Genomic DNA, 18326 nt, shown 5'->3' with positions numbered 1-18326 from the left:
GGTGTGTGTGTGTGTGTGTGTGTGTTCACTGCCATAGATGGGTTAAATGAGGAAGACACATTTCATTGCATGTTGTAAAATGACAAATAATTGCACATTACATTACATTACATGGGCGGCACGGTGGCATAGCAGGTAGTGTCGCAGTCACACAGCTCCAGGGGCCTGGAGGTTGTGGGTTGGATTCCCGCTCCGGGTGACTGTCTGTGAGGAGTTGGTGTGTTCTCCCCATGTCCGCGTGGGTTTCCTCCGGGTGCTCCGGTTTCCTCCCACAGTCCAAAAACACACGTTGCAGGTGGATTGGCGACTCGAAAGTGTCCGTAGGTGTGAGTGAATGTGTCTGTTTTGCCCTGTGAAGGACTGGCGTCCCCTCCAGGGTGTATTCCCGCCTTGCGCCCAATGATTCCAGGTAGGCTCTGGACCCCCCGCGACCCTAAATTGGATAAGCGGTTACAGATAATGGATGGATGGATTACATTACATTTGTGACAGCATATAGTCATTGCAAACCAGAGCCAAATGTACTCAAATAGTGGAACCTGTAAAACAGGGACCTCATCATAGTCTGACTGTCGATTTTTAATTACACTAAAAGCAAGTATTTTATTAAAAACCTATACACATTAAAAAGTTGCTTTATAAATGTGAAATTCCATACTTATGTGTGTTATCCATTGTGATATTTGCAGTGTTACCATCAATGGCCAGATAGTGGCTTGCTCTTTTAGGTGTCAGGCTATTATTGATATGGTATGACACTAGAAATATGTGGTTATTACTGGTATCTTAGAAACATTTTACAAATAAGTAAGAAGAGCAGAAGAGAAACACCCATTTCATCATTAGTCAGCTATGTACATATAATGTCTTAATACATACAGGCAAAACAATGTAAAATATCTCAGAATTATGTGATGATGATTATTGTGGTAAATCCCATGTTCTGAAACTAATGAGTACAAAGCACAGTGAAACTCTGGAAGTGCCTGCAATAAAAGTAACTGACCATGTCCTTCTCTGTATGTGCACTGTAAATTATTTTAAAGGATTTATAATTACATTCAGAACTACAGTCAATTCAAAATAGAACCTGCATTCCTTATTTATAAAAAAGGACAGTAAGAGTCACATACATAAACTGTCAATTTTGTAATCTGTAATTATGTTGAGAAGTACAAATGGATTCAGAATGTAGTTATGTGCATAATTTGTAAAGTATTTGTAAGATACCCAGTAATAACCACATATTTCTAGTATCATACCGTTTACTTACTCAGTACTTATTGTATCTTACTGCTTAGATAACAAGTACTTACTCTTAACTTACCCAGTAATTAGCAGCCTGTAATTTAAAGTGTTACCTATTAATCTATAGGCCAGCCCTATGGTCTCAGTGAATCCAGAAATCCTCACAGTGCTTGAATCATTTTTTAGGTTTCTGGTGGAACAAGACCATCTGACCTTGAGGGATAAAAATCTCTCAAGCACAAGAGTGTTTGATGTTTCCATGCAAAATAGTGTTAAAACATTGCTAAAACCTTTAGGAAGACATCATGTAAAGATCACATTTGAGTAATTTGTTTTAAGTTGCACATGACGGGTAAAGTATAGGTGTGTGGACTGATTGTATATAAAGGCTGAGTCTCTGGTTGTGCAGTCACTCACTGAGCCCAACTGGAAAGTCAGGGCAAAAACAATGAAGCTGATCGTGCTCTTGTGTGCCTTAGTGACACTTTCAGAATCCCTCAGGTAAGTGCTGAATTCTTTGTTTTTACCCTGTATTTTTAAAATGCAATATTGGGGATACCCTAACAGTAACAGAATTTGCTGGATTTTGGTAACCGTCAAGTCTCTAGAATGTTTAGATTCCCATTGAGAAATCACATGGTTTCAAATGTCAGTGTTTTAGAATATAAAAACCTCAATATTCAGCTGAGAATAAGATGATGTAGCTTTCAGTACTGTTCTAATGTTCCTGTTCAGGATGTAAGGGCTGTATAGAGTTGATTCTACAGTTTACAGCAGGGTTGAGCAGAGAGTGGCAGCTGTTAATTGGTCAGTTAAACCAAAGTGCCAGGTGTCACTTTGTCCAAGAATGAATCCCTTCTTCTGTAACCCGGGCTACAGGATTCCCCTGATCAAGGGCAAAAGTGCACGTGAGAACCTGAAGGAGCAAGGCCATTGGAAGGAATTCAGGCTGAACCATCCTCACAGACCCACCATCAAGTTTGTGCAATCCGGTGCTGAGTCTATGACCAACGATGCTGATGTAAGTTACTTAAACATTGGTCCTGCACAGTGCTATGGCCAGATTTTTATTTTCGGGATATTAGAATTTAGGTCTTGGGGCCAGGTCGAAAGTCTAATGTCTATGTTTGACAACATAGATAGCTCAGAAAAAAATACCTCAGAAGTTTTTTTTTTTACCATGTCTACAGAAAAACACTGCAATGATGCATGACTGATTGTGGATTGCTGCCATGTAGTCAAAATGTTTTTTTTTTCCATCAAACATCTTCTTGTTCGCCTAATGGCTAGAATAATGTGCTTTGGATTGGAAGGTTTTTGGTTTAATTCCCATGACAGACAGGCAAATTAAGAATGGTGGGAGTGAAGGAAAAGCACTATATTCCTCCCTCAATCCTTTGCTAAAGTGCCCCTGAGCAAGGCCCCCAGCCGCTCCCCAAGCACCTGCAATGGCTGCCTGCCATGGCTGTGTTCACTGCCCCTAAGGCACTTGTGCATGTATTCCCTGCCATAGAGGGGTTAAATGCAAAAGACACAGTTTGTTGTACAATGACAGATAACTGAAATTTTTTTACATTTTTCTCTCAGCTCTTCTACTATGGTGTTATCTCCATTGGTACCCCAGGTCAGTCCTTCCAGGTGATTTTCGATTCTGGCTCATCAAACCTCTGGGTGCCTTCTGTCTCCTGTTCAAGCAAGGCCTGCCGTAAGTAACAGTCCATACAAAAGAGTCAGAGGCAGAAGCAGAATGAGCTGAAGTTACTTAATGGTGCTCCAAACATTAGCTTTTTTCTTGAAGAATTCTTTCTAGACATACCAAAACAATAATCATTTTTCTGCACTAAAAGTTATTTAATCTTCTAGTGAACCACAAGAGGTTCAATCCTCGTGCTTCCAGCACTTTCAAAAGCACCAACCAGGCCCTTTCCATTCAGTATGGCACTGGAAGTATGACTGGATACCTGGGATACGACAATGTGCAGGTATAGTGTTTCTGAATCCTAACATTGAAAATAAAATGTAGCAGAAATGAATTTTATAGTATAAGTCATTGGTTCCTCAGACATATAAAACACATGGTTTGGAACCATTCTTTGGCTTTGTAGATTAAGGCTAGAGATAAAATTTATTTATGTTTCTTTTGAGAGCTAAAAGCCAGTAGCTGCACATGCTATAAACCTTTAGTAGTGTGTAAACTTGCTAACTTGCTACTGATGCTCTAGTTCATTTTATCAATGGTCAATTTGATAATCTATTTACAAATATTAATTCATTCATTCATTATCTGTAACTGCTTATCCAGTTCAGGGTCGCAGTGTGTCCAGAGCCTACCTGGAATCATTGGGAGCAAGGCGGGAATACACCCTGGAGGGGGACGCCAGTCCTTCACAGGGCAACACACACACACTCACATATTCACTCACACACTCACACCTACGGACACTTTTGAGTCGCCAATCAACCTATCAACGTGTGTTTTTGGACTGTGGGAGGAAACCGGAGCACCTGGAGGAAACCCACGCAGACACGGGGAGAACACAACTACTCCTCACAGACAGTGACACGGAGAGGGACTCGAACCCACAACTTTCAGGTCCCTGGAGCTGTGTGACTGCGACACTACTACTATACAAATATTAATGAGTAATTTCCTAGACAGGGACTTCAGCAGGACTACACTAAACTACACAGCATTTTGCATTGGGATGTAGTCCAGGATTAAGCTTAATCCTTTACTTAATTTATACCTTAAATGTTATTAAATAAATAAATAAATACCAAAATTTTAATTGCAGATTAACCTGACTTATTTAGAATGAAACTTATTTAGACCTTCTCCAAAAAAAAAAAAAACCATGGACTGGAACCATTCTTTGGTTTCAAACATTAATGCTAGAGATAAAGCTTAAAGTTTCTATTGAAAACTGAAATGTAGTACCTAAAAATCTGTGGTTATAGAACTGTAGTAGTGTATAAACTTGCTAACCTGCTAATTTTGCTTCGGATACTGCAGCTCAACATCATGAATGAATCTGATAATATTAATACAGACATTAAATTATTTAATTTACTCCTTATATTATTTCTTTATCCTTATATTATATTATTAATCTAACATATTATTAGATTAATTACTTAGCTAAAAAAAAAAACTAGCTTCAGAAACCTGACGTTATTTGGAATGAAAGTTAACTGTTGACTGAATGAATATATATAAAAAAGTGCTGATATATTTAGTTATAACTAGTGACTACCTGTTAATATTTTTTGCTGTAGATTGGTGGAATAACAGTGAAGAATCAGGTCTTTGGGCTGAGCAAGACTGAGGCACCCTTTTTGGCTACCATAGCGGCAGATGGCATTCTGGGTCTGGCTTACCAGTCCATTGCTTCTGATAATGCCACTCCTGTCTTTGACAACATGATGAGCCAGGGTCTGGTCGCACAGGATGTCTTCTCTGTCTACCTTAGCAGCAAGTACGGTGACACCTGATACAGTCCTCTTACTGGGCACTAATTTTAACTTGTTCAGATGATGGTAGCACACAACGATGTAGATGTTTCTCTGGGCACTCAAGCTGTATTTTAACATTAATTCTAGTTTAAGAGCATCTTAGAAGTTTAAAACAACTTGCTTTTTTGAATTATCATTACTTTTATTTTTTTGTAATCTGCAGTAGTGAGCAGGGCAGTGTGATGCTTTTTGGTGAAATCGACGACTCATTGTACACCGGCGACATCTACTGGATCCCACTGTCCTCTGAGACCTACTATCAGGTCACCATGGACAGGTGAACTACACTCAGTCTGATTATGCCATGCATAGCACACACATCAACTATGACAGTGACATCTACAATTATTGGTGTTGTTGCTGGCCTGAGACTGTTCATGCAAGTCTGAGTTGAGCCTCAGATCTCTGGCGAGTTGAATGATGTCTTCAGTCTCTGGCGTACATATATGAATAGAGTCTTGAGTTTTTGGTAGGGGTGTTTAGATTAGTCTTGTTTTTACCAGTACTAAAAACTTTCTAGCTTCAAATAATAAGTTTTAAATAACGTGCCTTTCATTCCAGAAAACATTCAGTATTAAGGGTGGACCTGAAGTGCTACATACAGCAATTAACATTTGTAACAGAAAGAGTCAAACAACTTGAGAAAGTTTGTTAGTGCACAGATAATAATTTTATAAGGTATTAAGAATGAAAAGAAATCGATTTGGAATTTATTATTGGAAATTTCACAAGAAAAACAATGTTGTGCTTGGTTTTAACATAACTTTATTTTTTCATGAGTTATTTACAAGTTTCTGACCACTTATAAAATGTGTTCAAAGGGCTATCCATTGTGTTGGATTGTCAATGCAACCCTCTTCTCCCACTCTTCACACACTGATAGCAACACCGCAGGAGAAATGATAGCACAGGCTTCTAGTATCCGTAGTTTTTATTAAGGTGTATCTATATAAATGGCCCACCCTGTAAATTTAAAATTAGGTAATTTCTTTTTCTTACTGTAGGCTATAATACAGTCTTTTGCTTAAAATATATACATAAACATAGCACAAAATGTAAGAAAATGCATGTTTGGTAGATTATTTATTTGTTGTAACAATGCTTCTTGACAATAAATTTGGCAAAAAAATTGGCAAATTTTTCAGCAAAAAGGGGCGCAACCCACATACTCAGCTCTACTGCTCATCCCACAAATGCATGTTCCTTACAAATGTGGCACCATTTAAAAGAGAAATTCACAGGTTTTCTAATGGTATAAGATTTATGGCCAAGAAGCTATACTTTGTTACAACAAATAAATAATCTATCAAACACATATTTCCTTGCTTTTTGTGCTGTTTATTAAAATTCTGTTTTATAAATGTGGAATTCCATACTTGTGTGTTATCCATTGTGATTTTTGCAGTGTTACAATCAATGGCCAGATAGTGGCTTGCGCTGGTGGGTGTCAGGCTATTATTGATACTGGCACTTCCTTGATTGTTGGGCCAACCAGCGGTATCAACAAAATTAACTCCTGGATTGGTGCCACCACAGACATATATGGAGATGTGAGTCGATGTACTTATTGATGCCTCATAAAGTTTATTTTTTCATGTCAGACAAGATTAACCATCTACATATTCTACTTAAGTACTTTAAAGTGACACAGTACAAATGACATCATATGTCCTTTGCCTTGCAGGCTACTGTTAGCTGCAGCACTGTTCCGTGCATGCCTTCAATTACCTTCACCATCAATGGCTACACTTTCACCATTCCTGCCTCATCCTATGTCTTTCAGGTTAGCTCTCTTTTATTTTTCAGAGACAAACCACATATTACATTTTGCTCAACAGCTTTATCAAACAGGACATTAATCATCTCATATTGCTGCTGTCCCAAAAATTGTAATGGGAGAATAATTTGAATAAATTTTCTTCCAGGACTCCAGTGGCTGCTGGTCTGGATTTACTGGCAGCAGAGACCAGTTGTGGATCCTGGGTGATGTTTTCATCAGAAATTTCTACACCATCTTTGACAGGTCAAACAACAGTGTGGGCCTGGCTCAGCTTGCATAAGCAAGGATGGCAAATATTTTAATTTAAACAATAATGTGAGAAGAAAAAAAAAACAAAACAGATAAGTGTTTCTGTTTTAAGCAATAAAATATACAACATAGCATCAAAACATCTCTTGTTGAATTTTCTTTTAATGCATTTGTATGAAAACATTTACATTACATTTATAATGTATTCTATTATTATTATTATTATTATTATTATTATTATTATTTTATTATTGCAATTATTCAATTCTAATTATTCTAATTACAAGAAAAATCTTTGCCCTCAGTAAATCCAGAAATATTCATAGTGCTTGAATCATTCCTTAAAGGTTCTGTTGCATGATTTAAATTGCATTTTTATGATGCTAATCCCACATTCTGTGACACCCCAGACATGTTCTATTTGACTCATATCTGCTAAATAGGGTAGCCATTAATTTACACTGAAATCCTTGTCTTGACTTTTGTGAAAGTGTGCATTATCACCCTTAATGACTGAAAGTAGTCATTAAAACATGGTATGCAACAATATTAGAAAAACTGTATTTCCATCCATACACAATTAGGATTAGGGAGCCTAATGAGAGCCAAGATATCATTGACTGTATCATGTAGGGAACCATGTCTCGACCTACAAGCAAAAAATATATATAGGTATATATAAAAATAAAGAAACAAATTCATAAATTAAATCATTAAAATATGATTAAATATTCACAAACCTATTAATGATTAGGCAAAAGATGAAGAATAAGAGAGTAAAACATAAATATACCATTTTACAATCTTTTTTTAAATTAATCTTTAACATTTTTGTTTACTGTTTGTCTGTAAAGCTGCTGGAATAATGAATTCTAGTTTATGTCATATTTACAGTAAAAGCTGTCACTGTTTTCTCTGTATGTGACCTGCTGTCTTCTAAGGATTCCAGTCTCAGATTCAGTGTACTCTTGTTAGCCAGTCAACAGCACAGAAACCTTAGCTAATACTTCTCCCTGTTCACACCTGGCATTAATGTGTCTTGAGTAAGTGTACATTTTAAGTATTTTGGAACGGATCTGTAGTACTGATGTGTCCCCAACACCAACAGAAGTCTTTATATCAGACGGTCCTCTCCCTTCATTTGCAATCATACAAAGCAGTCAAAAATTGACAACCATTTACTGGAATGTAAGCAAGGCTTTGCAAGTCATTGCAGTCTGAAACCAAATGCAGCAGTATCATTAGATAAGATTGTTGAATGATATGAAATGTCAACAAAAGGTTAATGAAATGCTTGTTTTTTTGCATTAGCGGTTTTGGTCTCCCATCACATTATATGTAAGACTTTTATTCAGTATTTATACTTTTATTCTGTTGCTTTTAGGAATGTGTGAGTGTGTGTGTTGTGTGAATACTGACATGTCACATTCTTTAAAAGAAATTACGCTGAAATGCAATCACAGGGGATACATTCACAATGGCGGGTTATGTCATTGGCTGTTCTATGGCAGGCCCTTGTGATTGGATCACCCTAGACACGTTAATGCCAAGTGTGAACATGGCTGATAGCTGATAATAAGTTTCCTGCATTCATTTAAAATAAATCTGAAGCTCACGTTAAATTTAATGTTTAACAGAGAAAAGTTTATGCTCTTGAGACATAAAGCTAGCCACCACCTGGTGCACAATTACAGAACACAGGGCCTTCTTCTTGTGTTTACTTTATTGCTCCCAACCCAGTCAGGTTTGACCCACCATTGAGAACATTTTCACGTGATTTGTCCTGTGTACAATATCTAACTTTTAAATATCCTCAGTCATTTCCATTCAGATGTACCCAAAGCACTAGAGCTCAGCATACCTTTTACGCTATTAAAAATGAGTATGTCACAAGATGGCGCTGTTCTCGTAATAATGACTGCTTGGATGCTACACATCCTGTCAGACCCACTTTGTTGAGCAGAGGGATGTCCTGTTTTTCATAGATGATAGGTTTAAGTTAAATTCTTCTGAAGGGCACAAATCTGGTGGTCTCTACCAGATTTCACTGCCTTGTCAGGTTTCTCATCCCCCCCCCCCCCCACACACACACACAGATATCCACAGCATAGTATGTCTGGAAAATTAAGTCATGCATATCTCAACTTGAGATTTTTTCCATCTGGAAATTTCTGATAAACTAATTTGACTGCAAGGCATAGCACTGTTTGCTGTTGTTTAAACTCAAACAAGTCACCATATCACCATTTTCTATTAATTAAATTATAGTGATACACTAACCCCTTAGCTTTATCTTTTACAGTTTTATCAACATCAACATTTAAATATTTAGTGAATATATAATGTAGTGTTTTGTGTGTTGTTATTTTGTATAAAAATCTGTACAGATGTCTAGATATAAAAACGGTGGAAAATCCCTGGATCTGTGTGACAGTGACACTTCCTGCTGCTGTGCCACCGTACCGTCATAATTATATATATATATATATATATAACATAATTATAAAAATAAAATAATGAAACAACAAAAATCAAGAGTTACTAAAAGCATTCATTCATTCATTGATTGTCTGTAACCGCTCATCCAGTTCAGGGTCGCAGAGCCTACCCAGAATCACTGGGCACAAGGCGGGAACACACCCTGGAGGGGGCGCCAGTCCTTCACAGGGCAATACACACACTCACACATTACTAAAAGCAACAGAATAAAAGTCTAAATACAGAATAAAAGTCTTACATATAATGTGATGGGAGACCAAAAACGCTAATGTAAAAGACAAGCGTTTCATTAACATTTTGTTGACATTTCATATCATTCAACAATCTTATCTAATGATATCAATACACAGAGCATTGACCTTGGGAAAAAGATCCACATGATTCCAAAACATTCAGAAATAAGTCATATGTACACAAGTCAAATGATATGCAGTGGCACCTTCCCCTGAGTGGTACAAACTAATCTATGTTATTATCTGTGTGGAAAGGAAAAGTAGAGATAGGGAGAGTACTGTAACTGTATATATATTATGGGGTCTCAATGTGTAATCATGCATTGAGTTTCAGTGAAGACAATGAAACTGATCCTGGTCTTGTGTGCGTTGGTCGCACTCTCGCAGTGCATCAGGTAAACAATTTGTCTGTTTTCTTTGTTTTGGTACATGTTTATTTTAGGAAAGGTTTAACCTTTTATTTGCTTCTACTTCTAATTTAGTTATGATACAGAGAATGAGACACATGGAGGCATTGTGATTTTCTCATTAGACCAAATGAAGTTTTCATAAAAGTATTCTCAACATGCACTGTAGATATTCAGCTGTTTATTATACTCTGTTTCATAGCACGGTCTTGCTTTTCTTTGTGACTTTTTTATTGAGCTTTTAACTCTATAAAGCCAAACGTATCAAATATGATACATGATTTTAGAGGTGGCTCTTTCATCATCTAATGAAAAGAACTACTGAAACAAACTTCCATCCTTTTGGGGCAAGTGTTCTGAGTTCTCTACTGAACTGTGAACAAAATATAAGTATTTCCCATGTATTTACCAAGCCATTACAAAATTGTTGCAATCATCATGAAAACACAGGAGAAAATCTCAAGGCTACTTTTTGCTAAAACTTCAGGTTTGATTTCCAGGTATGATTTGAGTGATATTACTTGTATTAAAACTAAGCGTTTTTTGTTCCATTTCATATATAGTAGTGTATTCTACCGGTCAAATGCTCATTAATTATGATAAATATTCAGAAAATTCAATCTGTTGTTTATAGCAGCAAAACACATTTAGTCAATTTTACAAAGCATTTTCATGAAACAAAAATATAGTTTTAGTTTTCCAAAACACTTTGCATGCAAAATGTGTTGGCTCAGTTGTCAGCACAGATTTTGTGAGACAGATTCAGAGGAAGAAGATGACGATACAGGTGAATGTGGGAGGTCTGTAGAATGACCTCATACCTCAAGCCAAGGTTAAGACATTAACCGAAACAACTAGTTCCTCTAAATATAGAAACACGGCTGTGCAGATCAACAAAAAAGAGCTTTTTGTGTTTTGGTGTTTTTATTACCACCAGAATATGAAATGTTAAAAGGTCAGAATGAAGGACAGAGTACTCCTAGGTCAAGGGCCTCTGGAGCAGTGTTTCTCATCGGCTCAATGTTATATTTTCCTGAAAAGTTCTGAAGATCAGAGACAATCATTTGCTATCGATTGGGTAATTGAAATGAATCAAAATTAATAAAGAATTGTAAAATATCTAAAGAACTGTTTTAACAGATGCAGTGAACTAAATGAAAGACCAATTAAAGAAAAAAATATTCCTAAAAAATGATGCATTCAGAAATTATATGATCCAAAATTTATAAATTAACAATATTTATATTTTTAGTTAAAGGGCCACATAATGTGTGATTTTCAAAAAAATCTGTTTTATTGTATTATTATTTCATGCCTGCATTTTTCAAACTGATATCACCACTGGGTCAAGTGACTTTTCTTGACATTGCATTAAGGTTGTAGCTCAGTGTATATTACAGTGATATAATGTTGATATATTGACATAGCCTGCTATGTCTGCCTTACTGAACAAAGGTGAGAGTTTGTGTAGCCTTTACCTGAAGTGAGATTGAGATAACTCATAAGGTTTAAGTATGTCATCTCATTGCTATTACACTGTGATATACACCATAAAGTTGTTGTTTTTATTTATTTAAGCTGACATAATAACAGACAGCACCTATAGCCTTATGTCTTATTTATACAAACCGGATTCCAAAAAAGTTGGGACACTAAACAAATTGTGAATAAAAACTGAATGCAATGATGTGGAGATGGCAAATGTCAATATTTTATTCGTAATAGAACATAGATGACAGATCAAAAGTTTAATCTGAGTAAATGTAACATTTTAAAGGAAAAATATGTTGATTCATAATTTCACAGTGTCAACAAATCCCCAAAAAGTTGGGACAAGTAGCAATAAGTGGCTGGAAAAAGGAAATTGAGCAAATAACGAACAGCTGGAAGACCAATTAACACTAATTAGGTCAATTGACAACATGATTGGGTATAAAAAGAGCTTCTCAGAGTGTCAGTGTCTCTCTGAAGCCAAGATGGTAAGAGGATCACCAATTCCACCATAGTTGTGCAGAAAGATAGTGCAGCAATACCAGAATGGTGTTACCCAGCGTAAAATAGCAAAGATTTTTAAGTTATCATCATCAACCGTGCATAACATCATCAAAAGATTCAGAGAATCTGGAACAATTGCTGTGCGTAAGGGTCAAGGCCATAAACCTCTACTGGATGCTCATGATCTCCGGGCCCTTAAACATCACTGCACCTCAAACAGGAATGGCACTGTCAAGGAAAAAACAGAATGGGCTCAGGAATACTTCCAGAAAGCATTGTCAGTGACACAATCCACCATGCCATCTGCCATTGCCAGCTGAAACTCTACAGTGCAAAGAAGCTTATGTAGGTGTCATGCAGTTTTATGAAAATTAACCTGCAGTAAAATGTTACCAAAGATGGCATCTAGGTAAAGGGAATTAATTTATTATTATTATTATTATTATTATTATTATTATTCAGTTGCCAGTTTAGAGTTTTTCCTTCAACATCAGTTCATCAATACACTGTTTCTAACCAGGAATTGTCATAATTTTTTACACAGGGTGCCTCTCATCAAGGGCAAATCTGCTCGCCAGAGGCTGCAGGAGCAAGGTCTGTGGGAAGATTACAGAAAGCAATATCCCTATAAGCCATGGGTCAAGTTTGTTCAGACTGGTGAAGAGTCTATGACCAACGATGCTGATGTAAGTTAATATAAAACAAAATGACTGGACTGGGACTTGAAATAGTGTATACGTTTGCAAGTAAAACCCCATTTTCAAATAAGTTGGGATGGTATGCAAAATGTAAAAAAAACCTGTATGCAGTGTATGTTCAAGTAATTTACACCCTACATTCTTTTTACATTTTTAAGCTATTTTCCCATTTTGAGCTGATTTGAGCTCATTTTGAGCACATTTTAAGTTGGATCTGTAAATATCATTCTGCATTAAGTGTCTTCAGAGATGTTCCTTTCCACAAATGTGACCTTATGACCTTTTGAATGGTCCCTCTCCTCTTTATCCTGGAGGATGTGGCATCCAGGCTTTCAAAAAGAAATTAAAAATTTAATTGGTCGGACCACAAGACACTTTTCCACTTAACCTCAGTCCATCTTAAATGAGCTCAGGCCCAGAGAAGGTGACGCAGTTTCTGGATCATGTTGATAAATGATTTCTGCTTTGCATGATAGAGATTAAAAATATTTGTAGCTGCAGTGACAAACTGTGTTCTGTGATCACGGACAAGGAGTTTGGGAAGTCAGTCTGAGCTCATGCAGTAATTTCGACTACAGGAACATATCTGTTTTTAACACAGTGCCAAGTGAGGGCCTGAAGATCATAGCCAGCCAGTATTGGCTTTGGGCCTTATCCCTTTGATATAGAGATTTTCCAAATTTATCTAATAATGGAATTATGTACTAAATGAAAAAAACAAATCTGTTTTTATGTATTGTTTTTATTGTACTTGGGTGGCACGGTGGCTTAGTGGTTAGCACGTTCGCCTCTCAGTGCTGGGATCTTGGGTTCAAGTCCCATCTGGGTGGAGTTTCCATGTTCTCCCTGTATTTGCATGGGTTTCCTCCGGGGTCTCCGGTTTCCTCCCACAGTGCAAAAACATGGAGGGTAGGTGATAACTGTCCTGGTGTGTGAATGAATGTGTGTGCCCAGATATGAATTGGTGCTCTGTCCTGGGTGAAATCCTAGTGCCCAATGCAGTCCTCCAGTGCGCATTTCTGCTGCTTCTCGCCAGTGTGTGTGGATTGTAAAGCGTCCTTGGGTATCTAGAAAGGCACTATATAAGTATAACGATAGATTTACATTTTGTACATAAGGTGTTATGTACAAAATTAGTGTTGAGAAATTAGTGTTGTGTTTTGCATTAAATAGTGGTGAACAAAACCTATATATTTTTTTCTTGTCATATCTCAGCTCACCTACTATGGTGTGATCTCCATTGGTACCCCTGGTCAGTCCTTCACAGTGCTTATGGACACTGGCTCATCCAATCTGTGGGTGCCTTCTGTCTACTGCTCTAGCCAGGCCTGCCGTAAGTACTGAAATGGACTTTGGGCATTTGTGTACCATGGTATGTAAAACTTTAACCCTGAAATTATTCTTATTTTCTATTTTTTTTAGAGAACCATGATCAGTTCAACCCTCAAGATTCCAGCACTTTTCAGAGTACTAATACTGCAGTCTCCATTGCATATGGCACTGGCAGTATGACTGGATACCTGGGATACGACACTGTTACTGTAATTATCACTTCTTGCTCTGAGTCAAATTCCTATTTATCAGTAAATGACACTTACATCTCTCTAAATGAAAATACCGACTGATTGGTTCTGGAAAAGTGTTAAAAAATCAGTAACTAGCAAGTAACTCCTAAAATTTTTTTTTTTTGCTGTAGGTTGGTGGAATCTCAGTGCAGAATCAGATCTTTGGGCTGAGCCAGACTGAGGCTCCCTTCATGGCTAGCATGACTCCTGATGGTATTATGGGTCTGGCTTACCAGTCCATTGCTTCTGATAGTGCCACCCCTGTCTTTGACAACATGATGAGCCAGGGTCTGGTCTCTCAGGATGTCTTCTGTCTACCTGAGCAGCAAGTACGGTGGAAGTCCTTGGAACTCTCTAAATTGCATTAAATTAGTTTATTAAGTCATGTTAAATTGTATCCTCAGTTTTACACTGGCACTAGCCAAAAAGCAACATTTTTGGCCATTTGGCTAGCATTTTGCCAACTGCCTTTCTCCAAAATGAGAAGTTACTGACACTGTACAGCTTAATGTTATCGGTAAATTATATGGGTATGTCATAATGCTATAAATAGCTAGTACTAAGATTTATTTAGAATTTTGAATTTTACTTTCAGAAGCCATGCAAATTGTCTATTTGAGATTATTTTACATACTTTACCACTATGCTCATGATTTCTTTACATGGCTTAGTCAAAGTATGATGATTTAGGCATCACAAATGTGTGCTACGTTAATCAGAAGCTATTTTCATTTCATGTTAAGCAAGTTATCCTTATAGCTACAGGGCATTAACAAGCTTTATAAAACATGCCTTGTCAGATCATCTACATTTGGAATAAAGGTGGAAATTGGTTAAAGTTGATCTTAAACAGAACCACATGTAAGAAATTTATTTACCCAGGTGAATGGCTTGTAAATGCTTATTAATCTCTCATACTGACTAGTGATTTAGATTAGCGTATTTCATCAGAACTCCACTGATGTTGCTTAATGTATGTTCAGTTACAAGTTGTATTTTAAGCCACATTAGGTTTGGCTTGATAAACTAAAATGATCTTATGTGGATCTTCCAGTGGTCAGCAGGGCAGTATGTTGTTCTTGGGTGAGATTGACAGTTCCTATTACACTGGCAGCATCTACTGGCTCCCTCTTTCCTCTGAGAGCTACTACCAGGTCACCATGGACAGGTGAGCTACAGCATGTAACGGTCTACTCTGATACCCTGATTCATCTTATATAGAATTTACATGGCCCTCTGTGAGAAAAGATGGCAGAAGTATTTGCATTCATATAATCTTTCCTAATATTTAGTTACATGTTCCCTGCATTAATAATAGCATGTCCTCTCAGATGCCTGTTCAAATTGTCCCCATCATTCAGACTACTTTAAACAGGAGATCAGATTTCCAACAGCTGTAAATTAAAAACAGTTAAAAACGAAATGATTCTGTGTTTTGCAGTGTTACAATCAACGGTCAAGTTGTTGCTTGCTCCGGTGGTTGCCAGGCTATTATTGATACTGGGACATCCCTGATTATCGGACCAAGTAGTGATGTCAGCAACCTGAATGCTTATCTGGGAGCTCAGCAGGACCAAAATGGAGATGTAAGTGGAAGGCTGGACATGTGCTTTTTGAACTTAATGAAGCCAAATTTACCTAGGTCCCTTCAGCTAGATTTTCAACACTATCTTCTAATACCATCCATTTCTCATTGCAGTACGTTGTGAGCTGCAGCAATGTTCAGAGCATGCCTTCAGTCACATTCACCCTTAATGGCTATACATTCTCCATCCCTCCTTCCTCCTTCGTCACACAGGTCAGTCAATTACTCTTTGGTATCTTTGGCAGTCAAAAATGTGTTAATATAACTGTATTAAATAATGTGCAAAAGCTGTAACACACTGGTTGAATTCCATTTTATGTTGATTTTCTAAGTGATTTTCTATTTTTCAAGCCTTTGTGTGTAGACTACATGTAGCTAGATAAAAGTTTTAACGTACCCCTCTGGTTCTAGGGTTACTATGGTTGCCAGACAGGTTTCTCAGGTGGCAACTTTGGAAGCAGCTTCTCCTGGATCCTGGGGGATGTCTTCATCAGGAACTGGTACACCATCTTTAACAGGGCAGACAACAGCGTGGGTCTGGCTCAGCTTGCATAAGCACAAAGCCCAAAATCAACACCAACCTGTACATTGTCTTTGCTGAGATAAGGGCATCATTTCTTAGGTGCAAAAAATAAAACAAATTGCATCAGAAATCACCTCTGCTTCTGTCATTGTGTCCAGATCAACACAAAATGTGTCATATATAAACAAAGAGGAACAACACTGACTTACATCTGATGATATTATGATCTCTTCATGGTTATTAGAAACAAATATCACAAGATACAGGTTTCAATATCTCTTAGGTTTATCATATTAGCAATTAATGCATTGATAGTAGAAGTCGTCATGTTGTGTTATTAAATATATATATATATAAACATCCACTTTGAAAAAACAAAATAAATAGCAGAGGTCTATGTGCTTTTGAATAACAAATAAAGTATATTTGCACAATATATATATTGGTTTCATCATCCATAACAAGACAACACATCTACTGATGTTTCAGATTTATATGTAAACTCAACTTTATAGCTCTGGTCGTGGAGGGGTCCAGAGCTCACACAAAATCACTGGGCACACACCATGCGCCCCACACTCACCCTGTCACTCAGTCTCACACCATTGGACAGTTTCACATGACCAGTCCACCTACTAAAGATTTTGCACTCCTTATGAAACTGGAGCAGCTGGAGGGAACCCATGCTGACACAGGGAAAACACACTAAACTACAGGTGCTGGTCATAAAGAATTTAATCATGATGATTAAATTCTTTTAATCATCAAATTAAAAATAAATAAACACTTAATATATCAGTCTGTGTGTAATGAATGAGTATAATATACAAGTTTCACTTTTTTGAATTAGAATTACTGAAATAAATAAACTTTTTCATGATATTCTAATAGGGCAGCACGGTGGCGCAGCAGGTAGGTGTCGCAGTCACACAGCTCCAGGGACCTGGAGGTTGCGGGTTCGTTTCCCGCTCCGGGTGACTGTCTGTAAGGAGTTGGTGTGTTCTCCCAGTGTCCGCGTGGGTTTCCTCCGTGTGCTCCGATTTCCTCCCACAGTCCAAAAACACACGTTGCAGGTGGATTGGCGACTCAAAAGTGTGTGTGTGTGTTGCCCTGTGAAGGACTGGCGCCCCCTCCAGGGTGTATTCCCGCCTTGCGCCCAATGATTCCAGGTAGGCTCTGGACCCACCGCGACCCTGAACTGGATAAGCGCTTACAGATAATGAATGAATGATATTCTAATTTTATGACCAGCACCTTTGCTCATAGAAAGTGACCCGATGCAAGGGTCAAACCCATGTACTCAGCCCATGGAGCTGGGCCTTAACAGAATTACGTAACTGTTCTTTTTAAAATTTTAATATTACGTAACTTTACTGTCAGCAAAAATATTGCTCCATTACATATCAAGGGAAAATGACACTTACCACTTAAAATTTTCAAGTTAGACCAACAGAAATAATGTTCTAAAATACGTTTGAAAGCAATGTTGTTACGTTAAATCACAAGTTAAATAAAACAATTCAAGTGATATGTTTTGACAGCACATAGAATATCTAAATGTTATCACAGTGGAAGATTATTACAAAATTCTATGCTAGAGTACTCCACACTCTCCTTTGCCTTGGCTGAATCAGGTTGGCTGTCTCTTGAGTTGTGAGAGCACAAATTGGCGTAGATCGCAAATGGTTCTTCGTGGGGTTTGAAATTCACAGTTGTGTAGATGATGCTGTTGGTCTCCTGCGGTGGCTGCTGCAGAACGCAAAGAGACAGAACATGAAAATATCCACAGAGGGGAAAAAAAACAAAGCTAAAATAAATCATTAACGTGATATTTTCTTTGTAAAGCAGCAGTGATTAATTTGCAGTTTACATAGGTGTATATTCTGAAGACCTACTGATCTTTTATAGTAAAACAGAATCTAACAGACAAAGCTATTTATGTTTCTGTTCTATATAGTCCATTTTTAATTGTCTTTCTTTTTTAAAACTCAGACTGGAGATAAACCCCAAATACAATTTAAGGAACCTAAG

The 18326-nt window shown here is 37.4% G+C and overlaps 2 protein-coding genes and 1 pseudogene across 2 annotated transcripts in view; 2 read left to right on the top strand and 1 right to left on the bottom strand.

The window, feature by feature from the left end:
- The first annotated feature begins 1696 nt into the window (after window positions 1–1696).
- On the top strand, window positions 1697–6821 carry LOC136665887 (pepsin A-like). The gene is made up of 9 exons (XM_066643719.1): window positions 1697–1749; window positions 2128–2269; window positions 2836–2953; window positions 3112–3230; window positions 4525–4724; window positions 4925–5038; window positions 6167–6311; window positions 6446–6544; window positions 6687–6821. The coding sequence occupies exons 1-9, from the start codon at window positions 1697–1699 to the stop codon at window positions 6819–6821; spliced, it is 1125 nt and encodes a 374-aa protein (XP_066499816.1).
- Window positions 6822–9733: 2912 nt separating this feature from the next.
- Window positions 9734–16376, top strand: LOC136665885 (pepsin A-like; annotated as a pseudogene).
- Window positions 16377–17646: 1270 nt separating this feature from the next.
- Window positions 17647–18326, bottom strand: part of LOC136665610 (uncharacterized) — a 29976-nt gene continuing 29296 nt past the window's right edge. Inside the window, exon 49 of the mRNA XM_066643258.1 lies at window positions 17647–18044. Coding sequence (XP_066499355.1) covers window positions 17859–18044 — 186 coding nt within the window. The 3' untranslated portion in view covers window positions 17647–17858. The remainder of the gene's footprint in view (window positions 18045–18326) is intronic.

The sequence above is a fragment of the Hoplias malabaricus genome, chromosome 14 (genome assembly GCF_029633855.1).
Source record: "Hoplias malabaricus isolate fHopMal1 chromosome 14, fHopMal1.hap1, whole genome shotgun sequence".
In the NCBI taxonomy this organism is placed as follows: Eukaryota; Metazoa; Chordata; class Actinopteri; order Characiformes; family Erythrinidae; genus Hoplias; species Hoplias malabaricus.
Note: the sequence above shows the minus strand (reverse complement) of the source record. Positions and strands in the feature narration are given on the sequence as shown.